The sequence below is a fragment of the Oncorhynchus kisutch genome, linkage group LG23, assembly GCF_002021735.2.
Source record: "Oncorhynchus kisutch isolate 150728-3 linkage group LG23, Okis_V2, whole genome shotgun sequence".
NCBI lineage: Eukaryota > Metazoa > Chordata > Actinopteri > Salmoniformes > Salmonidae > Oncorhynchus > Oncorhynchus kisutch.
Window position 1 is genome coordinate 28,503,029 of NC_034196.2, and position 25,556 is coordinate 28,528,584.

General features: G+C 43.9%; 1 protein-coding gene across 3 annotated transcripts; it reads right to left on the minus strand.

Annotated features, from left to right (window-relative positions):
* Positions 1 to 2,431: 2,431 nt before the first annotated feature.
* LOC109868822 (myocyte-specific enhancer factor 2C-like) lies at positions 2,432 to 21,734 on the minus strand. 3 transcript variants are annotated; one of them, XM_031802855.1, is made up of 8 exons: positions 21,362 to 21,734; positions 19,523 to 19,726; positions 8,982 to 9,125; positions 8,639 to 8,888; positions 7,992 to 8,182; positions 6,952 to 7,081; positions 4,861 to 4,984; positions 2,432 to 4,226 (listed from the first exon to the last, which is right to left on the minus strand). In XM_031802855.1, the coding sequence occupies exons 1-8, from the start codon at positions 21,413 to 21,415 to the stop codon at positions 3,893 to 3,895; spliced, it is 1,431 nt and encodes a 476-aa protein (XP_031658715.1). In that variant the 5' UTR covers positions 21,416 to 21,734; the 3' UTR covers positions 2,432 to 3,892. The 3 variants fall into 3 exon arrangements, with proteins under 3 accessions (XP_031658715.1, XP_031658716.1, XP_031658714.1); XM_031802856.1 differs by having other exon boundaries at positions 7,992 to 8,146; positions 8,639 to 8,891; XM_031802854.1 differs by having other exon boundaries at positions 8,639 to 8,891.
* Positions 21,735 to 25,556: the final 3,822 nt, after the last annotated feature.

Genomic DNA, 25,556 nt, shown 5'->3' on the forward strand with positions numbered 1-25,556 from the left:
CTCTGAGTGCACTACCCACTGTCATGTGGTTGGTAGTGTTATAAAGTTCACTTAAAGAACACAATTCAACATGGCACCCACATAAATAAATCATCCAGGGACCTTCACTCAGATACCATATTACATTATTGAGACTAAAAGTCTTTATTCTGTTGATAAAACTGATACAAAACATGATATGATTGAAGTGGATATTGCATGGAGCAGACCTATATTGATGTAATCAAATTATACAACATTCTCAGAATCCCATTCAAACTATGATAATGGGTGTGGTAAATCTGAGGTACAGGTAAATTGCAGATTTTTACATTACAGACAATGTTGATGATGAAGAAAAATAAAATAGAATGAAAACAACACTGTAGCTCTGATGAGCTAGGTGAGTAGGATAGCCTCAGGCTGTTGGTTAGTCTATAACCTATTGTGGGGCTCTGCCCTCTTGTAGTCTACTGATATCATCAATCAGTATTGTATTGTATTGCAACCTGGCAACATAGAACAAAGGTGACTTTCAAAGTCAGAAGTTGTGCTTCTAGGTGGGTTTCTTATGTCTTCTCAGTAATAATATCTGACAGCATATAAAACTGTCTGTAGGGAGGCAGCCGTCCAGCTTCTGCTCTGTCTATACACGCTGTCTCTATAGTCTTAGATCTCCCAGACCCAGATTAGGCCTATTCCTGAACTAACACACACTTCCAATGGAGATTCTACATTGAGAATGCTTTTTAATCAAGGAGTGACTTCATCTGGGTTTGGAAGCAACCCTTCCTAAAGAATGTGCTATTAGGCTAACATCAGTGGCAGGTTGAGAAGCTTTAACTAAACATTTTCCTAAACGTTTGAGATTGATAGAAAATATGTGCACCTGCACATAGCTACATAATAACCCACAATATGAAGACAAAAACAAGGTTTTATCTATATTTTAACAATGTTCACATTATTTTAAGTACATTTTCAAGAACTATAGCCATCCTTAATTTCACAGACGTGGGTTAATTATTGGGTTAATTATTTGATAGAACTAGGTACAAATATACACTACCGGTCCAAAGCTTTGGAACACCTACTCATTCAAAGGTTTTTCTTTATTTTTACTATTTTCTACATTGTAGAATAATAGTGAAGACATCAAAACTATGAAATAGCATATATGGAATCATGTAGTAACCAAAAAAGTGCAAAACAAATTAAAATATATTTTAGATTTTATATTCTTCAAAGTAGCCACCCTTTGCCTTGATGACAGCTTTTCACACTCTTGGCATTCTCTCAACCAGTTTCACCTGGAATGCTTTTCCAACAGTCTTGAAGGAGTTCCCACATATGCTGAGCACTTGTTACCTGCCTTTCCTTCACTCTGAGGTCCGACTCATCCCAAACCATCTCAATTTGGTTGAGGTTGGGGGATTGTGGAGGCCAGGTCATCTGATACAGCACTCCATCACTCTCCTTCTTAGTCAAATAGCCCTTACACAGCCTGGAGGTGTGTTGGGTCATTGTCCTGTTGAAAAACAAATAATAGTCCCACTAAGCAAATCAGATGGGATGGCGTATCGCTGCAGAATGCTGTGGTAGCCATGCTGGTTAAGTGTGCCTTGAATTCTAAATAAATCACAGACAGTGTCACCAGAAAGCACCCCCACACCATAACACCTCCTCCATGCTTTACGGTGGGAAATACACATGCGGGGATCGTCTGTTCACCCACACTGCGTCTCACAAAGATACGCCGTTTGGAACCAAACATCTTCAATTTGAACTCCAGACCAAAGGACAAATTTCCACCGGTCTAATGTCCATTGCTTGTGTTTCTTGGTCCAAGCAAGTCTCTTCTTATTTTTGGTGTCCTTTAGTAGCGTTTTCTTGGCAGCAATTCGACCATGAAGGTCTGATTCACACAGTCTCCTCTGAACAGTTGGTGTTGAGATGTGTCTGTTACTTGACCTCTGTGAAGCATTTATATGGGCTGCAGAGTCTGGTAACTCTAATGAACGTATCCTCTGCAGCAAAGGTAACTCTGGGTCTTCTTTCCTGTGGCAGTCCTTATGAGAGTCAGTTTCATCATAGCGCTTGATGGATTTTGTGACTGCACTTGAAGAAACTTTCAAAGTTATTGAAATGTTCCTTATTGACTGACCTTCATGTCTTAAAGTAATGATGGACTGCCATTTCTCTTTGCTTATTTGAGCCGTTCTTGCCATAATATGGACTTGGTTGTTTACCAAATAGGGCTATCTTGTGTATACCCCCCTACCTTGTCACAACACAAATGATTGGCTCAAACACATTAAGAAGGAAATTCCACAAATGAACTTTTACCAAGGCACATCTGTTAATTGAAATGCATTCCAGGTGACTACCTCATGAAGCTGGTTGAGAGAATGCCAAGGGTGTGCCAAGCTGTCATCAAGGCAACGGGTGGCTATTTGAAGAATCTCAAATATAAAATAGATTTTGATTTGTTTAACACTTTTTTGGTTACTACATGATTCCATATGTGTTATTTCATAGTTTTGATTTTCAAAATATTTTCAAATTACCATAAAGAGAAACCACTTGTTTGTGCAGCAAAGCGTTGACTTCTCATTTTATAATAATATGGCTTTGGGAGTTCTGTTTTAACTCACACCACCTCCTCCATGTGGCTCTGTCTATCTGGCTGGTAAAAAGTCTCTTTTTCTATCCATCTGAATGAGTAGCACTGTAGTGTATATGACTCAGATAGTATTTGTTAGCATATAGCATATGGCTATTCTGACTGAGTTGAACTACAATTCCTAGGCGCCTTCATTTCAAGTGAGACATTCTAGTTGTCCAGGGTTCCAGCTGTATAATTAGAATATTAGAATGACTTCTTGATCGATCAATCACTATTATTCTATAGTTCCAGCTTTGTGCAACCTGTTGCATAATGGCTTTCACCCTCTCCTTCTTCCCTCTCCCCCTATCGTTGTCCTTTTTCTCTGTCTCATTCTATCGCTCTCTTCCTTTCTCCATCAGTCTTTCCCTCCCTTCTCTGTCTATCTCTCTATCCCTTTCATTTTCTCTCTCTGTCTGCCAAATCCTCCCTTGTTCTTCATTTATATATACACATAAATATGTTGAACCGGCAACATGAATGGGTTGTAGTGAACACTCACGCTATCTGCTAGTCAGCCAGCTGCAGATTGGGACATCAGAGCCTAGGTAGCGAGCGAACACGCACGCACACACACACACACACACACACACACACACACACACACACACACACACACACACACACACACACACACACACACACACACACACACACACACACACACACACACACACACACACACACACGTGTCCACTCACAGTGCCTGTCCTTGTGTCTCCTAGTATATTAGTGACTCACCAGTATCTTATCCATACAGAGTACCAGACTTCTTCAACCTTTGTTAGTTAGTTTACATAGTGTACATATTAATTTGCTGATTCCCTCCCTCTCCCACAAATACACAACACAGGCAACAGACCTCCCACACTGACTCCCCCACACCATATCCACCCTCACTCCTGTATAATATCACTGGTTGTCTCAAATCACTCCCTATTTCCCCATAGTTAGTGCACTACGTGGGCAATAGGGTTCCATTTCAGACCCAGTCTGTCACTGTTATATTCCCTCCACACTCCTGTATATAATGTCCCTGTTATAGTGGAACACTCTCACTCTGCACAAGAAGAATATAGGGCAAATCTGAAATAGCACCCTATTCCCTATAAAGTGCACTACTTTTGGCAAGAGCACTATGTAGGGAAAAGGGTGCCATTTTGGACACAAGCTTAATAATAGTCATAATAACACTAAACGTAACTCTACTCAAGCCCCTCCCCCTCTGTGAATAAGAGGCATGCCTTATCATGTAGCCCAGCATTTTGATAGGCGCGTTCGTTTGAGGGACGGGCTGTGGCGCTCCTGATTGGACATCGGGTGTAGCAGGAAGTTGTCATTTCCGCGGTGATCCTCTCGATCACTGCCATCGTATGAGCTGCCACAGCTGGATAGGCTGTCGCCAGGAGACTGCCCTGCCTCCGCTGGGCCCTGATTTGTTGGGTAGCCATGGGACACACCCCCCATCCCTCCGTTGACAAATCCGATGCCTCGATCTCTGGGCGGGGAGGTGGGCTCTGACTTGATGTAGAGGTTCTGATGGACATTCTGGAGGGTAAGGTTGGAGTTCTGACAAATGTTTCTGACAGAGGAGAGGAGAGATAGTGATTACAAAAGAGGAGAAGGAAACAGACGCACGCACGCACGCACGCACGCACGCACGCACGCACGCACGCACGCACGCACGCACGCACGCACGCACGCACGCACGCACGCACGCACGCACGCACGCACGCACGCACGCACGCACGCACGCACGCACGCACGCACGCACGCACGCACGCACGCACGCACGCACGCACGCACGCACGCACGCACGGCACGCACGCACGCACGCACGCACGCACGCACGCACGCACGCACGCACGCACGCACGCACGCACGCACGCACGCACGCACGCACGCACGCACGCACGCACGCACGCACGCACGCACGCACGCACGCACGCACGCACGCACGCACGCACGCACGCACGCACGCACGCACGCACGCACGCACGCACGCACGCACGCACGCACGCACGCACGCACGCACGCACGCACGCACGCACGCACGCACGCACGCACGCACGCACGCACGCACGCACGCACGCACGCACGCACGCACGCACACACACACACACACACACACACACCACACACACACACACACACACACACACACACACACACACACACACACACACACACACACACACACACACACACACAATTACCCCATGTGTCCCAGTGCTGACTGCTGTATATTCTGTAGCGGTTGTTGCTGCCAGCCTGTTACTGATCCCAGGTGGAGAGATCCTGATCTGTTACCAAACCCTGACAGGTCACCCAGAGAGTACTCTACAGAGGAAGGAATAGAGAGGGGGGAGACAACAAAAGTTACACATCTTGGGCAAATCTGAAATGAATTCTTCTTATTCGCTATAAGAGTGTTACTTTTGGTCAGAGATGGAGCTGAGGTCACTGTCCAGAAGACATTAGATTAGATGAGTTCATTAGTCACATGCATAGGGTTGCAGAGGTAATTGCAGGGTACAGTGAAACTCTAATGTCCCTGAGGGAATGTCCATAGGAGGAGCAGCAAGGGAGGAAGTGAGAAGTGAATGAAACAATAATACAAATAATAACACATATTTACAGAAGACGGAGTGGTAGAAGACGGAGTGGTAGAAGACAGAGTGGTAGAAGACAGAGTGGTAGAAGACAGAGTGGTAGAAGACGGACTGGTAGAAGACGGACTGGTAGAAGACAGAGTGGTAGAAGACAGAGTGGTAGAAGACAGAGTGGTAGAAGACAGAGTGGTAGAAGACAGAGTGGTAGAAGACAGAGTGGTAGGAGACAGTGGTAGAAGACGGAGTGGTAGAAGACGGAGTGGTAGAAGACGGAGTGGTAGAAGACAGAGTGGTAGAAGACAGAGTGGTAGAAGACAGAGTGGTAGAAGACAGAGTGGTAGAAGACAGAGTGGTAGAAGACGGAGTGGTAGAAGACGGAGTGGTAGAAGACAGAGTGGTAGAAGACAGAGTGGTAGAAGACAGAGTGGTAGGAGACAGAGTGGTAGGAGACGGAGTGGTAGAAGACGGAGTGGTAGAAGACGGAGTGGTAGAAGACGGAGTGGTAGAAGACAGAGTGGTAGAAGACAGAGTGGTAGAAGACAGAGTGGTAGAAGACAGAGTGGTAGAAGACAGAGTGGTAGAAGACGGAGTGGTAGAAGACGGAGTGGTAGAAGACAGAGTGGTAGAAGACAGAGTGGTAGAAGACAGAGTGGTAGAAGACAGAGTGGTAGAAGACAGAGTGGTAGAAGACAGAGTGGTAGAAGACAGAGTGGTAGAAGACGGAGTGGTAGAAGACGGATGGTAGAAGACAGAGTGGTAGAAGACAGTGGTAGAAGACAGAGTGGTAGAAGACGGAGTGGTAGAAGACGGAGTGGTAGAAGACGGAGTGGTAGAAGACAGAGTGGTAGAAGACAGAGTGGTAGAAGACAGAGTGGTAGAAGACGGAGTGGTAGAAGACAGAGTGGTAGAAGACAGAGTGGTAGAAGACAGAGTGGTAGAAGACAGAGTGGTAGAAGACGGAGTGGTAGAAGACGGAGTGGTAGAAGACGGATGGTAGAAGACAGAGTGGTAGAAGACAGTGGTAGAAGACAGAGTGGTAGAAGACGGAGTGGTAGAAGACGGAGTGGTAGAAGACGGAGTGGTAGAAGACGGAGTGGTAGAAGACAGAGTGGTAGAAGACAGAGTGGTAGAAGACGGAGTGGTAGAAGACGGAGTGGTAGAAGACGGAGTGGTAGAAGACAGAGTGGTAGAAGACAGAGTGGTAGAAGACGGAGTGGTAGAAGACGGAGTGGTAGAAGACGGAGTGGTAGAAGACAGAGTGGTAGAAGACAGAGTGGTAGAAGACAGAGTGGTAGAAGACGGAGTGGTAGGAGACAGTGGTAGAAGACAGAGTGGTAGAAGACAGAGTGGTAGAAGACAGGGTGGTAGAAGACAGGGTGGTAGAAGACCGGGTGGTAGAAGATGGAGAGGTAGAAGACGGAGTGGTAGAAGACGGAGTGGTAGAAGACAGAATGGTAGAAGACAGAATGGTGGAAGACGGAGTGGTAGAAGACGGAGTGGTAGAAGACGGAGTGGTAGGAGACAGTGGTAGAAGACAGAGTGGTAGAAGACAGAGTGGTAGAAGACGGAGTGGTAGAAGACGGAGTGGTAGAAGACGGAGTGGTTGAAGACGGAGTGGTAGGAGACAGTGGTAGAAGACGGAGTGTTAGAAGACGGAGTGGTAGAAGACGGAGTGGTAGAAGACGGAGTGCCTACCTGTGTCATATGAGGTGGAGAGGGCAGAGGGGTACCCTACCATACCCTGCCCGGGCAGAGTAGGTGTTGCTATGGAGACTGCGGGGGTAGCCAATGTCTGGGCAGACTGGGAGTGGTTTATTCTCTGGTTCTGAAACAACATAATAATAAACTAACATTAGTACACTTGTGGCTAGAAGGATTTGGGTCTATGGTCATTCTAGACATAAACAGATATTCAGCATAGCAACTCCACGTTGTCCATCTGTGTGATGTCACACTACTTACCAGCATCATGTCAAAATCCTCACACTGGCAGCATGAAAAACAATACAACTCATATTAGAGTACGGAGGGGGTTGGAGGAACTGTGTAGGAGTCAGAGGAACTGTGTAGGAGTCAGAGGAACTGTGTAGGAGTCAGGGGAACTGTGCAGGAGTCAGAGGAACTGTGCAGGAGTCGGAGGAACTGTGCAGGAGTCAGAGGAACTGTGTAGGAGTCAGGGGAACTGTGTAGGAGTCAGGGGAACTGTGTAGGAGTCAGAGGAACTGTGTAGGAGTCAGAAGAACTGTGTAGGAGTCAGAGGAACTGTGTAGGAGTCAGAGGAACTGTGTAGGAGTCAGAGGAACTGTGTAAGAGTCAGAGGAACTGTGTAGGAGTCAGAGGAACTGTGTAGGAGTCAGAGGAACTGTGTAGGAGTCAGAAGAACTGTGTAGGAGTCAGAAGAACTGTGTAGGAGTCAGAGGAACTGTGTAGGAGTCAGAGGAACTGTGTAGGAGTCAGAGGAACTGTGCAGGAGTCAGAGGAACTGTGTAGGAGTCAGAAGAACTGTGTAGGAGTCAGAGGAACTGTGTAGGAGTCAGAGGAACTGTGCAGGAGTCAGAGGGACTGTGTAGGAGTCAGAAGAACTGTGTAGGAGTCAGAGGGACTGTGTAAGAGTCAGGAAGGTTCTAACTGTCTCAGGGGAGATGGAGAAAGAGGAGCTAGACAGAGATGGGGGGAGGAGCTAGACAGAGATGGAGGGAGGAGATAGACAGAAATTGAGGGAGGAGATCACTCACGATGGAGGGCATGTTGTTCTTGTTGCCAGGGGGTAGCAGCGTGCGGAGGTCCGGCTTGCGGTTGCCAATCAGGGTCATGGAGTTCATCGGGGGCGAAGTCTTGGCCTGAATCATCGGGGGTGAAGTGTTGGCCATGCCTCCTGGAGATAACAGCCCTGGTGAGGTACAGTGGTTACCATAGTTACCACTACCTAGGAGACGGATAGACAGGAGAATACTGGATGTTTTTCTTGTTTAACCTGGGAGGACAAATTGAAACTGTAATCATAATAGGCCTAATATAATATACAGTACCAGTCAAAAGTTTTAGAACACCTACTCATTCAAGGGTTTTTCTTTATTTTTTACTATTTTCTACATTCTAGAATAATAGTGAAGACATCACAACTATGAAATAACACATATAGAATCATGTAGTTACCAAATCAAAATATATTTTATATTTGAGATTCTTTAAAGTAGCCACCCTTTGCCATATGTGTTATTTCATAGTTTTGATGTCTTCACTATTATTCTAGAATGTAGAACACAGTAAAAACAAAGAAAACCCCTGGAATGAGTAGGTGTTCTAAACTGGTACTGTACATTATCAATGCATCAGACATTAGAAAAGACAGCATGTAAAGTAAATAGCATAGTTAACTCACCAGCGTTGGAGACGGTGTTAGACAGCTCTGAACCCATCATCCCTCCTGAGTTTCCAGCACTGGGGGGTTGGTGTGTGTGTTGGGGTCCAGGCGACATGCTGTTCCTCTGCAGGCCAGAGTGTGTTTGGCAAAGAGGCAGAAGACTGTGGTTATACAAGGATCCCCCCACCCCGGGGTGAGAGTATAGTAGTCCACTGTTGTTTTGGCCCTGGATGGAGCCAACCATGTCGTAGTTAGGCGGGGGGAGAGCCTGCTGGACAGAGACAGACACCAGGGTTAGCAAGGCAAATGGAGAAGTGGAACAGGCATGAGTGGATACACACACAGGTCCAGTTGTACTTACACAGAGTCTCTGTCTGCTGATCAGGAGGTCAATGTCTTCATTGATTTTGCGGTATTTGTCCTCTGACTCGGGGCTCTGACCAGCAGAGTCGTCTGCCTCGATGTCGGGACTGTCACAACCATTTAGACCCTTCTTACGCAGAGTCTGAGAGAGACAGACACAGAGAGAGACAGAGAGAGAGAGACAGACACACAGAGAGAGAGACAGACACACACAGAGAGAGACAGACACACACAGAGAGAGAGACAGACACAGAGAGAGAGAGACAGACAGAGAGAGAGAGACAGACACAGAGAGAGAGAGACAGACACAGAGAGAGAGAGACAGACACAGAGAGAGACAGACAGAGAGACAGAGAGAGAGAGAGAGAGAGAGAGAAAAACACACACAGAGAGAGACAGAGTGGTGTTGGGGGTAAAACATACGACATTATAAAATCCATGTACACAAACAACAAGTGTGCGGTTAAAATTGGCAAAAAACACACACATTTCTTCACACAGGGTCGTGGGGTTAGACAGGGATGCAGCTTAAGCCCCACCCTCTTCAACATATATATCAACGAATTGGCGAGGGCACTAGAAAAGTCTGCAGCACCCGGCCTCCCCCTGCTAGAATCCGAAGTCAAATGTCTGCTGTTTGCTGATGATCTGGTGCTTCTGTCACCAACCAAGGAGGGCCTACAGCAGCACCTAGATCTTATGCACAGATTCTGTCAGACCTGGGCCCTGACAGTAAATCTCAGTAAGACCAAAATAATGGTGTTCCAAAAAAGGTCCAGTCACCAGGACCACAAATACAAATTCCATCTAGACACTGTTGCCCTAGAGCACACAAAAAACTATACATACCTTGGCCTAAACATCAGCACCACAGGTAACTTCCACAAAGCTGTGAACGATCTGAGAGACAAGGCAAGAAGGGCATTCTATGCCATCAAAAGAAACATAAATTTCAACATACCAATTAGGATTTGGCTAAAAATACTTGAATCAGTCATAGAGCCCATTGCCCTTTATGGTTGTGAGGTCTGGGGTCCGCTCACCAACCAAGACTTCACAAAATGGGACAAACACCAAATTGAGACTCTGCACGCAGAATTCTGCAAAAATATCCTCCGTGTACAACGTAGAACACCAAATAATGCATGCAGAGCAGAATTAGGCTGATACCCACTAATTATCAAAATCCAGAAAAGAGCTGTTAAATTCTACAACCACCTAAAAGGAAGCAATTCACAAACCTTCCATAACAAAGCCATCACCTACAGAGAGATGAACCTGGAGAAGAGTCCCCTAAGCAAGCTGGTCCTGGGGCTCTGTTCACAAACACAAACACACACTACAGAGCCCCAGGACAGCAGCACAATTAGACCCAACCAAATCATGAGAAAACAAAAAGATAACTACTTAACACATTGGAAAGAATTAACAAAAAAACAGAGCAAACTAGAATGCTATTTGGCCCTACACAGAGAGTACACAGCGGCAGAATACCTGACCACTGTGACTGACCCAAAATTAAGGAAAGCCTTGACTATGTACAGACTCAGTGAGCATAGCCTTGCTATTGAGAAAGGCCACCGTAGGCAGACATGGCTCTCAAGAGAAGACAGGCTATGTGCTCACTGCCCACAAAATGAGGTGGAAACTGAGCTGCACTTCCTAACCTCCTGCCCAATGTATGACCATATTAGAGAGACATATTTCCCTCAGATTACACAGATCCACAAAGAATTCGAAAACAAATCCAATTTAGAAAAACTCCCATATCTACTGGGTGAAATTCCACAGTGTGCCATCACAGCAGCAAGATTTGTGACCTGTTGCCACGAGAAAAGGGCAACCAGTGAAGAACAAACACCATTGTAAATACAACCCATATTTATGCTTATTTATTTTATCTTGTGTCCTTTAGCCATTTGTACATTGTTAGAACACTGTATATATATATATAATATGACATTTGTAATGTCTTTACTGTTTTGAAACTTCTGTATGTGTAATGTTTACTGTTAATTTTTGTTGTTTTTCACTTTATATATTCACTTTGTATGTTGTCTACCTCACTTGCTTTGGCAATGTTAACACATGTTTCCCATGCCAATAAAGCCCTTGAATTGAATTGAATTGAATTGAATTGAATTGACAGACACACAGAGAGAGAGAGACAGACACAGAGAGAGAGAGACAGACACAGAGAGAGAGAGACAGACACAGAGAGAGAGAGACAGACAGATAGAGAGAGAAAGAGAGAGAGACAGACACACAGAGAGCATAGTCAGTGAATAAAGCACAACAGTTATTCTAAAGGCCTCATGGGCATGGCAGACCACTGAAAAGCTGCAGTCTTCTTTTCAACCACCAAGTGGCGCTATTTGGAGCAGAAAAAACATCCTCAAAAGACCACCTGGCAGATAGATACTCTAATTGAACACCAGCATGAGAGGGGAGAGGGTAGACAAAGTGACAGAGAAAGAATGTATTGTAAATAGAGGGAGAGAGGGTGGTAGACATAGATTTAGAGAAATGAGAGCAGAAAAGAGGGGGGAGAGAGAGGGGGGGTGTAGAATGGAGAGGAGAGTAGGCCTCTAATCACTGCTGATATTGTCCATAGAGCTGTGATGCTTTCCCCTAGTGTGTGTGTGCACGCATCTTCAGACGATGTATATGTAATGTATGGAGTTTGGCTCAACTCTGTCCTGTCTCAGCACTTTACAGCCTATCACTAGACCACTACAGCACACACACACACACACACACACACACACACACACACACACACACACACACACACCCAGCTATGCCACTCATCCCAGCCATGCCCACCTGTCACTGGCCGACACAGCGGGGGGGGGGGGAGTGGCCGAGCCCAGGTTTAGCAGCCCTGTGTCTGAAGGATGTCCATAGAAGGCTATTTTGTTTTACCTCTGTGGCACCCAGAGCACCCCTAGTTCCCAGTCCTCACCTACCATCCCTCTCACCCCCACTACCCCTTCTCTCTCTCGCTCTCTCATGCCCACTCCCTCCCCTCCACACCTCTATCTCCACCCCACAACCACACCCTCCATGTCCATTGGTGACAAAACACATATCAGCAACACAACAACAAAATGACAGTAGACATGAAAGGAAGACCGTGAAGAACTCTTACACTTTATTTCAGAACACATGACTCTCCATACCCTGGTTCTACACAGCTCAACAAAGAGCCCTGGCCTACACAGCCCTAGAGCCCTGGCCTACACAGATATACACAGAACCCTGGCCTACACAGCCCTAGAGTCCTGGCCTACACAGCTCTACACAGAGCCATGGCCTACACAGCCCTAGAGCCCTGGCATACACAGCTCTACACAGAGCCCTGGCCTACACAGCCCTAGAGCCCTGGCATACACAGCTCTACACAGAGCCCTGGCCTACACAGCCCTAGAGCCCTGGCCTACTCAGCCCTAGAACCCTGGCCTACACAGCCCTAGAGCCCTGGCATACACAGCCCTAGAGCCCTGGCCTACACAGCTCTACACAGAGCCCTGGCCTACACAGCCCTACACAGAGCCCTGGCCTACACAGCCCTACACAGAGCCCTGGCCGACACAGTCCTAAACAGAGCCCTGGCCTACACAGCTCTTCACATAGCCCTGGCTTACACAGCCCTAAACAGAGCCCTGGCTTACACAGCCATTCACAGAGCCCTGGCCTACATAGCCCTACACAGAGGTGTGTGTGTTGTGAGAGGTGTGTTTGTGTGTGTGTGTGTGTGTGTGTGTGTGTGTGTGTGTGTGTGTGTGTGTGTGTGTGTGTGTGTGTGTGTGTGTGTGTGTGTGTGTGTGTGTGTGTGTGTGTGTGTGTGTGTGGTGAGAGTTGAAGACAGCAACTGGTTGAGTGGACAGCTGACTGAAGGTGCTCAGAGGAGAACACAACTGATAGAAAGAGGGAGAGAGAAAGAGAGAGAAAAGGAAAGAAAGATAGAGGGGAGTGAAGGAGAGAGAGGGGGGAAGGAATGAGAAAGAGAGAGAAAGAATGAGAGAGAAAGATGGAGAGAAATAATTAGATAGAGACAAAGGAAGGCACAAAATAAGAGAAGATATGTCAGAGAGAAAGGAAAACAAAATACGAGAGAAAGCACTGAATCCCCATATCTCCATTCCAAGCCATGGTCTACAATCACTCTCTCATTTTTCTCTTCTACTCCTTGTTGTTCTTCCTCCGCTATCGGTGGTCTGGTCTCCTAACCACTTCCACATCAATTAGAGAGTGTGTATGTGTGGGTTGACTTTACAAGGGCACAGAGTGCGAGGCACCTCTCCATATGCCAAGGAACATGACGTGCACCTCTTACATCTCACCTCTCCTGTCCTAACAGGCATACATTTCGACTACACACACACACACACACACACGCACGCACACAGTATGTAGTCATGTGGCGAAAAATAATCAAATCAATTCCAGTGGTGATGCATGGTCATAAACTACATGGACAAAAGTATGTGAACACCCTTTCAAATTAGTGGATTCAGCTATTTCAGCCTCACCCGTTGCTGACAGGTGTATAAAATTGAGCACACAGCCATGCAATCTTCATAGACAAACACTGGCAGTAGGATGGCCCATACTGAGGAGCTCAGTGACTTTCAACCTGGCACCGTCATAGGATGCCACCTTTCTAACAAGTCAGTTCATCAAATTTCTGCCCTGCTAGAGCTACCCTGGTCAACTCTAAGGGCTGTTATTGTGAAGTGGAAACGGCTTAGCCACAAAGTGGTAGGCCTCACAAGCTCACAGAACGGTACCACGTGCTGAAACACGTGGCGCGTAAAATTTGTCTGTCCTTGGTTGCAACACTCACTACCGAGTTCAAAACTGCCTGTATAAGCAAAGTCATTACAATAACTGTTCGTGGGGAGCTTCATGAAATGAGTTTCCATGGCAGAGCAGCCGCACACAAGCCTAACATCACCATGCGCAATGCCAAGCGTTGGCTGGAGTGGTGTAAAGCTCGCCGCCATTGGACTCTGGGGCAGTGGAAATGCGTTCTTTGGAGTGATGAATCACGCTTCACAATCTGGCAGGCCGACAGACAAATCTGGGTTTGGCGGATGCCAGGAAAACGCTACCTGCCCCAATGCATAATGCCAACTGTAAAGGTTGGTGGAAGAGGAATAATGGTATGGGGATGTTTTTCATGGTTCGGGCTCCTTAGTTCCAGTGAAGGGAAATCTTAACGCTACAGCATACAATGACATTCTAGACAATTCTGTTTGTATTTGTATTTATTAAGGATCTCCATTAGCTCCTGGGGTCCAGCAACATTAAGACAGATACATTTACAGATATAAGACATTACATTTCAAAACACTTTACCCATTTAGTGTGTTCCCTCAACCCACTACTCCACTATCACGTACTCACAACACAACTGTTCTTCCAACTTTGTGGCAACAGTTTGGGGAAGGCCCTTTCCTGTTTCAGCATGACAATGCCACTATGCACAAAGAGAGGTCCATACTAAGTAAAGGGTTTGAATACTTACAGTTGAAGTCGGAAGTTTACATACACTTAGGTTGGCGTCATTAAAACTCGTTTTTTCAACCACTCCACAAATTTCTTGTTAACAAACTATAGTTTTGGCAAGTTTGGCAAGGACATCTACTTTGTGCATGACACAAGTCATTTTTCCAACAATTGTTCACAGACAGATTATTTCACTTATAATTCACTGTATCACAATTCCAGTGGGTCAGAAGTTTACATACACTAAGATGACTGTGCCTTTAAACAGCTTGGAAAATTCCAGAAAATTATGCAATGTCTTTAGAAGCTTCTGATAGGCTAATTGACATCATTTGAGTCAATTGGAGGTGTACCTGTGGATGTATTTCAAGGCCTACTTTCAAACTCAGCGCCTCTTTGCTTGACATCATGGGAAAATAAAAATAAATCAGCCAAGACCTCAGAAAATAAATTGTAGACCTCCACAAGTCTGGTTCATCCTTGGGAGCAACTTCCAAACTCCTGAAGGTACCACGTTCATCTGTACAAACAATAGTACGCAAGTATAAACACCAGGACTACCTGACATGATGACTCCTTGCTGTCCCCAGTCCACCTGGCCATGCTGCTGCTCCAGTTTCAACTTCCACCTGACTGTGCTGCTGCTCTAGTTTCAACTGTTCTGCCTTATTATTATTCGACCATGCTGGTCATTTATGAACATTTGAACATCTTGGCCATGTTCTGTTATAATCTCCACCCGGCACAGCCAGAAGAGGACTGGCCACCCCACATAGCCTGGTTCCTCTCTAGGTTTCTTCCTAGGTATTGGCCTTTCTAGGGAGTTTTTCCTAGCCACCGTGCTTCTACACCTGCATTGCTTGCTGTTTGGGGTTTTAGGCTGGGTTTCTGTACAGCATTTTGAGATATCAGCTGATGTACGAAGGGCTATATAAATAAATTTGATTTGATTTGATTTGACCATGGGACCACGCAGCCGTCATACCGCTCAGGAAGGAGACGTGTTCTGTCTCCTAGAGTTGAACGTACTTTGGTGCGAAAGGTGCAACTCAATCGCAGAACAGCAAAGGACCTTGTGAAGATGCTGGAGGAAACAGGTACAAAAGTATCTATATCCACAGTAAAACGAGTCCTATATCGACATAACCTGAAATGCCGCTCAGCAAGGAAGAGGCCACTGCTCCAAAACCGCCATTAAAAAATGCCAGACTACGGTTTGCAACTGCACATGGGGAGAAAGATCGTACTTTTTGGAGAAATGTCCTCTGGTCTGATGAAACAAAATAGAACTGTTTGGCCATAATGACCATCGTTATGTTTGGAGGAAAAAGGGGGAGGCTTGCAAGCTGACAAACACCATCCCAACCATGAAGCACGGGGGTGGCAGAATCATGTTGTGGGGGTGCTTTCCTGCAGGAGGGACTGGTGCACTTCACAAACTAAATGGCTGCATGAGGAAGGAAAATCATGTGGATATATTGAGGCAGCATCTCAAGACATCAGTCAGGAAGTTAAAGCTTGGTCGCAAATGGGTCTTCACATTTGACCCCAAGCATACATCCAAAGTTGTGGCAAAATGGCTTAAGGACAACAAAGTCAAGGTATTGGAGTGGCCATCACAAAGCCCTGACATCAATCTTATTGAAAATTCTGGGCAGAACTGAAAAAGCATGTGCGAGCAAGGAGGTCTACAAATCTGACTCAGTCACACCAGCTCTGTCAGGAGGAATGGGCCAAAATTCACCCAACCTATTGTGGGAAGCTTGTGGAAGGCTACCTGAAATGTTTGACCCAAGTTAAACAATTTAAAGGCAATGCTACCAAATACTAATTGTGTGTATGCAAACTTCTGACCCACTGGCAATGTGATGAAATAAATAAAAGCTGAAATAAATAATTCTCTCTACTATTATTCTGACATTTCACATTTTTAAAATGAAGTTCTGATCCTAACTGACCTAACACAGGAAATTATTACTTTGAATAAATGCGAGTAATTGTGAAAAACTGAGTTTAAATATATTTGGCTAAGATATATGTAAATATGTTACATTATTTATATGTTTTTTTAATACATTTGCCTACATTTCTAAAAAGCTGTTTTTGCTTTGTCATTATGGAGTATTGTGTGTTGATTGAGGAGGGAAAAAACTATTGAATCCATTTTAGAATAAGGCTGTAACGTAATAAAATGTGGAAAATGTCAAGGGGTCTGAATGCTTTTCAAATGCACTGTACATGCCAATATCTTCGCCACACACCCCTCCCATTTTTCTTGTCTGAACATGTAAAATTATATTCAAGACACGTTGTCTTCAGACATATTATAGATGCTTTTCACTGACAGCAACAACTCAATAATCAGCTAGGTCTCTGACCATGCGCGGTGCCCAAATTGCAGGCTTCCCAACTAGGCATATAGGCCTACACGTTTGTGATTTAAAACAAACCACAGCTTTAAAAAAAAGTTAATGATGCTCTGTGGTGAAGTATTTCAAATTATTTGAATTATTTCTGTATAGACTGGAGTAATTTGGCCTATATAATTTTGGCAAATTTTATTCCATTTACTTTAGGCTGCAGTGACTACTGTTACGTTATGTCCTATGTTGAGGCAACTCAACACATTAGGAATTGAATGTTATTGTTCGCCTGCAAATACTTCATTACAAAAGTATTTCGCCTCCCAGTCAGTCACACACACACACACACACACACACACACACACACACACACACACACACACACACACACACACACACACACACACACACACACATCCCCCAAAGGCTATTCTTAGCAGCAGCCTTCTATTTTTAGCCTGCTGCCGGTTTCCAAACTTTGATCAGGGAGAGATTGGTTCCACAAAGAGAGCTGGAGTTCCACTGGACCTGTGTGTGTGTTCTAGTTGATGAGCCTTACTGAGAGCTTCAGCTGTTTTCAATCTACAACACAGACACACACCACAGAATGGAGTGAAATAGGGTTAGTAAAAGAGGGGTGAGGAATGCAGGAGTTCTTAGAGTTATAAATAGCCATTATCCTGGGCCTCCTGCACCAAATACAGAACACACACACGCGTGCGCACACACACACACACCTCGTTATGGAAAGAAAACAACCCAGACAAAGGAGTCTCTTCTATTCCATTCCTGTAAAGAAGATAGTTCAACGGTTCACAGGGTTTCACAGCTAGGTCATCTTTGACCATGTTTATCAATATAGAGACAGGGACTGCGTGCGATGCTGTCGTTCTGCCCCTGAACAAGGCAGTTAACCCACTGTTCCCCGGTAGGCTGTCATTGCCTTGTTAAATAAAGGTTCCAAAAAATAAAAAATAGAGTAAGAGATAGAAAGGCTTGTATGTGAGAGATAGAAAGGCTTGTATGTGAGAGATAGAAAGGCTTGTATGTGAGAGATAGAAAGGCTTGTATGTGAGAGATAGAAAGACTTGTATGTGAGAGATAGAAAGGCTTGTATGTGAGAGATAGAAAGGCTTGTATGTGAGAGAAAGAAAGGCTTGTATGTGAGAGAGGAGAGGGAAATTGACAAGAGGAGGAAAAGACCCATCATCATTGATCTGTCTTCCAGAAGACACCTACACACTAGGGGTCAGCAAGGAGAGAGGAGAAGAGAGGACATTTGTTGAGAGGGATTAGGCAGAGCATATTGAGATTATAGTAATGAGTGATAGGATTACAGTAGATTAACATAGATTATATGCTGCTGCTGGCTGACTGACCAAAAAGTGGGACAGGTGGAGAGGGACATCAGCTATCAGGCCAAAACCACCCCCTTATGGACCTCTGACATACAGTATTGACCACCAGACTCATTTTAAATGTGGAATATTTGAGCTGTGCTTGATTGATTTAGTATGCCTGGTTTCCAATGGAACCAATGAAATATTCCCAATACTGGGCTGCATATCTTACTTTCCCCATTCCCACACAGAAACATCCCCATCAGCCTCTGCACTCTATAAAACTCAGCCTGTTTTCCCACTACTCCCATTGGGAGGCTCATGGCCTGTGTTGGAACACACACCTTTCACTGGAAGACCATAACCACTGTCCTCCATGCCGCTACAGATTCCCGTCAGCGATCCAGAGACTAAATCCAACGCACCTGTCCTTTGAACTCTGATCCCTAACCCCTGACCTCGGTCACATGGACCACGGTCCGTTGGGTGGCCCTGAAGAGGGTTGAATGAGGACGTTGGACATGTGTGTGTGAGGAGACACCAAACTTGTTCTCCTAACACCATTGCATAACTCCAGGCTGGCCTCCCTGATCTCTGAGTCCTTAGCCAAACACACACACATGTATTACACTAGCTGTATTACACTAGCTGTTTTACACTAGCTGTATTACACTAGCTGTTTTACACTAGCTGTATTACACTGGCTGTTTTACACTAGCTGTTTTACACTAGCTGTATTACACTGGCTGTTTTACACTAGCTGTTTACACTAGCTGTATTACACTGGCTGTTTTACACTAGCTGTATTACACTGGCTGTTTTACACTAGCTGTTTTACACTCGCTGTTTTACACTAGCTGTATTACACTGGCTGTTTTACACTGGCTGTTTTACACTAGCTGTTTTACACTAGCTGTATTACACTAGCTGTTTTACACTAGCTGTATTACACTGGCTGTTTTACACTAGCTGTATTACACTGGCTGTTTTACACTAGCTGTTTTACACTAGCTGTTTTACACTAGCTGTTTTACACTAGCTGTTTTACACTAGCTGTATTACACTGGCTGTTTTACACTAGCTGTTTTACACTAGCTGTTTTACACTAGCTGTATTACACTGGCTGTTTTACACTAGCTGTTTTACACTAGCTGTTTTACACTAGCTGTTTTACACTAGCTGTTTTACACTAGCTGTTTTACACTAGCTGTATTACACTAGCTGTTCATTCAACCAACTGAGTGTCTACTGCTTTTTAATCAGATTTCCACCAGTGAAACCATGTTGGTGAACTAGTCTGCAATACAGTGTGTGGGACTCACTTCCACGATGTCGGAGTTAGTCCTGCTCTCGTGAGGTTCGTTGTACTCTGTGTATTTGAGCAGGACCTTGTCCATGTCAGTGCTGGCATACTGGAACAATTTATTGGTGCTGTTGAAGATGATGAGGGCGATCTCACAGTTACACAGAACACTCAGCTCATACGCCTTCTTCATCAGGCCAAACTTCCGCTTTGTGAATGTCACCTGGAGAGGGAGAGAGAGAGGGTGAGGGAGAGAGGGAGAGGAAGAGAGAGAGAGGAAAAGAGAGGGAGAGGAGAGAGAGGGGAGAGAGAGAGAGGAAAAAAGAGGGAGAGGAGAGAGAAGGGGAGAGAGGGGAGAGAGGGGAAGGGGGAGAGAGAGAGGGGGGGAGAGAGAGAAAGAGAGAGAGAGAGAGAGGGAGGAAGAGAGAGAGAGAGAGAAAGAGAGAGAGAGAGAGGGAGGAAGAGAGAGAGAGGAAAAGAGAGGGAGGGAGAGAGAGCAAATTAGAGAGGAAGAGAGAGATAGAGAGAGGGGGAAGAGAGAGGGGGGGAGAGAGAGAGGGGAAGAGAGAGAGAGAGAGAGAGAGAGAGAGAGAGAGAGAGAGAGAGAGAGAGAGAGAAGAGAGAGAGAAGAGAGGGAGAGGGTGAGGGAGAGAGAGAGCGAGAGAGAGAGGAAAAGAGAGGGAGAGAGAGTGAGAGAGAGAGGAAAAGAGAGAGGGGGAAAAGAGAGAGAGGGGGAGAGAGAGAGAGAGAGAGAGAGAGAGAGAGAGAGGGTAAGAGGGAGAGAGAGAGAGAGAGCGCGAGAGAGAGAGAGTAAGAGGGAGAGAGAGAGAGAGAGAGAGTGAGAGCGAGAGAGAGAGAGAGAGAGAGAGAGAGAGAGAGAGAGAGAGAGAGGAGAGAGAGAGAGAAAGTTTACAGTGTATACTGTACGTGAACTGTTGAATATACGTATGTTGGCCTGTGCGTTGACAATAGACTATATTGAAAATCCAGTAAGTATGTAAGGTAAGGTATGTATGTATCTATGTATGTAAGGTATGTATGCACATATGTAAGGTATGTATGTATGTAAGGTAGGTACGTATGTAAGGTATGTATGTACGTATGTAAGGTATGTACGTATGTATGTACGGTATGTAAGTACATATGTAAGGTATGTATGTACGTTTGTAAGGTCGGTATGTATGTATCTACATATGTAAGGTATGTATGTATGTTTGTATGTAAGTGTGTATGGTATGTATGTGTGTGTATGTAGGTTAAGTGTGCTCTTGCACTCTGATGTTGCCTTCTAAACCATCCCTGAGGGGAATACTTAAACTGAGAGACAAACAGACAGACTGACAGTCATGTTAACATTTAAATAGAATCTAATTATAGAGGCTGGTGCCCTTGGCCATTACTGCTTAACTTGAGACTGACTGTAAGTCACTATCACATTAGGATACATAGATATGGGCACAGAATCACTGTCTCTATTACAATGTCATAATCAAAACACTGAGGAAGAAATGTGAGGCTGGTCACTGTATGGATAACCACCCCACCCACCCACACACGTGTGCTCGCAAGCAAGGACCCTTAACACACACACACACACACACACAATAACACACAACAACACACACAGAGGACAGAGAGAACAGGGAGGTCATCCCAGCTCTAGGGGTCAGGAAGCACATGTTAGTGCATTTCCTGTCATAACAGGAAGAGGGGAACCACTGCCCCACTACACACACACATACTCCTCAAAATGCCGCTGTCTCTACATCCTTCCCACCTAGTTGTCTGCAGGTGTGGGAGTGTTGGGGCTTGTATGTGTGTGTGACCATTATTCGGAGAAAGCTCAGTGTTCATTTACCTGTCTGTTACGTTCATCCATAATCCGTGCTATCTGGATCTTTTTCCTCCCCATCTTCTCTCCTTCTCTTTCTCTCCTATCCCAAAAGTCCTGTTCTTCTTCTCTTTCTCTCCTATCCCAAAAGTCCTGTTCTTCTTCTCTTTCTCTCCTATCCCAAAAGTCCTGTTCTTCTTCTCTTTCTCTCCTATCCCAAAAGTCCTGTTCTTCTTCTCTTTATCTCCTATCCCAAAAGTCCTGTTCTTCTTCTCTTTATCTCCTATCCCAAAAGTCCTGTTCTTCTTCTCTTTCTCTCCTATCCCAAAAGTCCTGTTCTTCTTCTCTTTCTCTCCTATCCCAAAAGTCCTGTTCTTCTTCTCTTTCTCTCCTATCCCAAAAGTCCTGTTCTTCTTCTCTTTCTCTCCTATCCCAAAAGTCCTGTTCTTCTTCTCTTTCTCTCCTATCCCAAAAGTCCTGTTCTTCCTCTCTTTCTCTCCTATCCCAAAAGTCCTGTTCTTCTACTCTATCCCAAAAGTCCTGTTCTTCTTCTCTTTCTCTCAGATCCCAAAAGTCCTGTTCTTCTTCTCTTTCTCTCCTATCCCAAAAGTCCTGCTCTTCTTCTCGTCTTCCAAATCCTCACAGCAGTATTCTCTCGATTCTTCTACTCTCAATTCCTCTGGCATTCACTCCTTAAAGAGACAGAGAGAGAGAAATCAGTTAAAATGCCATCAAACACACACAATAGTCCTTGTGGAGCGGTCATAGAGAATGGTTCAACTATGTTTGTGTATAAGTAAATAGTTGATCATTCAACAGGTTGACCTGAGAGAGGAGAATAACTCACTGATTAAGACTTACAGCTCATCTCTACCACACAACTCAGTTCAAAACACCACATCTCACTCATAACCAGAGAGATGGCATTTGCTTCCAACTGAAGAAATGCAAGATAGAAAAACATGGCACAAGAAAAAAAAAATGATACGTTCGCATCATGCTACAGAATGTTATGAGAAATGATGTGTTAGTGTTGTTGGCTTGACTTTACTGTCTGCTTTATGATGTCCCCAAACCCTGTTTGCATTTTACATCACATCATATTCTTTTAGAATGTTGACATCACATCATATTCTATTAGAATGTTGACCTCACATCATATTCTATTAGAATGTTGACATCACATCATATTCTTTTAGAATGTCGACCTCACATCATATTCTATTAGAATGTTGACCTCACATCATATTCTATTAGAATGTTGACCTCACATCATATTCTTTTAGAATGTTGACATCACATCATATTCTATTAGAATGTTGACCTCACATCATATTCTATTAGAATGTTGACATCACATCATATTCTTTTAGAATGTCGACCTCACATCATATTCTATTAGAATGTTGACCTCACATCATATTCTATTAGAATGTTGACCTCACATCATATTCTTTTAGAATGTTGACATCACATCATATTCTATTAGAATGTTGACCTCACATCATATTCTATTAGAATGTTGACCTCACATCATATTCTATTAGAATGTTGACCTCACATCATATTCTATTAGAATGTTGACCTCACATCATATTCTATTAGAATGTTGACCTCACATCATATTCTATTAGAATGTTGACCTCACATCATATTCTATTAGAATGTTGACCTCACATCATATTCTATTAGAATGTTGACCTCACATCATATTCTATTAGAATGTTGACATCACATCATATTCTATTAGAATGTTGACCTCACATCATATTCTATTAGAATGTTGACCTCACATCATATTCTATTAGAATGTTGACCTCACATCATATTCTATTAGAATGTTGACCTCACATCATATTCTATTAGAATGTTGACCTCACATCATATTCTATTAGAATGTTGACCTCACATCATATTCTATTAGAATGTTGACCTCACATCATATTCTATTAGAATGTTGACCTCACATCATATTCTATTAGAATGTTGACCTCACATCATATTCTATTAGAATGTTGACCTCACATCATATTCTATTAGAATGTTGACCTCACATCATATTCTATTAGAATGCTGAGCTCACATCATATTCTATTAGAATGTTGACCTCACATCATATTCTATTAGAATGTCGACCTCACATCATATTCTATTAGAATGTCTACCTCACATCATATTCTATTAGAATGTCGACCTCACATCATATTTTATTAGAATGTTGACCTCACATCATATTCTATTATAATGTCGACCTCACATCACATTCTATGAGAATGTTGACATCACATCATATTCTATTAGAATGTTGACATCACATCATATTCTATTAGAATGTTGACCTCACATCATATTTTATTAGAATGTTGACCTCACATCATATTCTATTATAATGTCGACCTCACATCACATTCTATGAGAATGTTGACATCACATCATATTCTATTAGAATGTTGACATCACATCATATTCTATTAGAATGTTGACATCACATCATATTCTATTAGAATGTTGACACCACATCATATTCTATAAGAATGTTGACATCACATTCTATTAGAATGTTGACATCACATCATATTCTATTAGAATGTTGACAGCACATCATATTCTATTAGAATGTTGACATCACATCATATTCTATAGAATGTTGACATCATATTCTGTTAGAATGTTGACATCACATCATATTCTATTAGAATGTCGACCTCACATCATATTCTATTAGAATGTTGACATCACATCATATTCTATTAGAATGTTGACCTCACATCATATTCTATTAGAATGTTGACCTCACATCATATTCTATTAGAATGTCGACATCACATCATATTATTTTAGAATGTCGACCTCACATCATATTCTATTAGAATGTCGACCTCACATCATATTCTATTAGAATGTTGACCTCACATCATATTATTTTAGAATGTCGGCCTCACATCATATTCTATTAGAATGTCGACATCACATCATATTCTTTTAGAATGTTGACCTCACATCATATTATTTTAGAATGTCAACCTCACATCATATTCTATTAGAATGTCGACATCACATCATATTATTTTAGAATGTCGACCTTACATCATATTCTATTCGAATGTTGACATCACATCATATTCTATTAGAATGTTGACATCACATCATATTCTATTAGAATGTTGACATCACATCATATTCTATAAGAATGTTGACATCACATCATATTCTATTAGAATGTTGACCTCACATCATATTCTATTAGAATGTTGACCTCACATCATATTCTATTAGAATGTTGACATCACATCATATTCTATTAGAATGTTGACATTTACATAATTTCTCAATCCAAAACACATCCAGCACAGTACAAGTCCAGGTGAGGAGTCCTATTTGTTGTCAGCTGTGCCTTGTGTAACTTGGCACAAAGGATCTGAAGGATTCAGACCACAGCTTATTGTGTAACACTAAGCCACTGCGGGTTACACACACACCTAATTGAGCACACCTGATTTTTTTTTTTACAGGACCAGCAGCCCCAGGACCCCCTCCCCCTCCCCTTAGCCATGACCCCTAACCTTATCTCTATCATAACCTATTGACATATACATTATAATAACTATGGGGGGGGGCGAGTCCAATATCCTCTGAAGGGAGTGAGTGTGCTATATTCTCTCCTCATCCCTCCGTGTGTTAATCAGACCTCTCTCATGAGGAAACAGAGAGAAGAAATGGAGGGAGATACAGTGTACTTCAAAGGGAAAGTGATAACTCATATGTTCAACTTTTGTGTGTATGCGTGTGAGTGTGTGTGTGTATCCTGCGGTCTTCCTGGCCTATAGGCTCTTTAAGATCCTCTTAAGTAGCTAGACACAAGTAGAGCCAACATGGCTTATAGTGTCCGACCTATACACACACACACACACACACACACACACACACACACACACACACACACACACAGTTACCAGCTTACAGTCAGAGGCAGAAGCATGGCTGAAGGAATGTGAGGAGAAAGGGGGGGGAGAAAGAGAGAAGAGAGAGAGAGAGAGAGAGAGAGAGAAAAGAAGGAAAGAGAGAAGAGAGAGCGACAGAGAGAGAGTGAGAGAGAAAAGAAGGAAAGATAGAGAGAGAGGGAGAGAGAGAGAGAGAGAGAGAGAGAGAGAGCGACAGAGAGAGAGTGAGAGAGAAAAGAAGGAAAGATAGAGAGAGAGGGAGAGAGAGAGAGAGAGAGAGA

Coding starts and splice junctions, on each gene's coding strand:
- LOC109868822 (XM_031802854.1), bottom strand. CDS start 21,415: ATGGGGAGGAAAAAGATCCAGATAGCACGGATTATGGATGAACGTAAC. Junction 19,727..21,361: donor TGGATGAACGTAACAGACAG/GTAAATGAACAC, acceptor CTCCCTCTCCAG/GTGACATTCACAAAGCGGAA. Junction 4,227..4,860: donor TCAGCACTGGGACACATGGG/GTAATTGTGTGT, acceptor CTCCTCTGTCAG/AAACATTTGTCAGAACTCCA.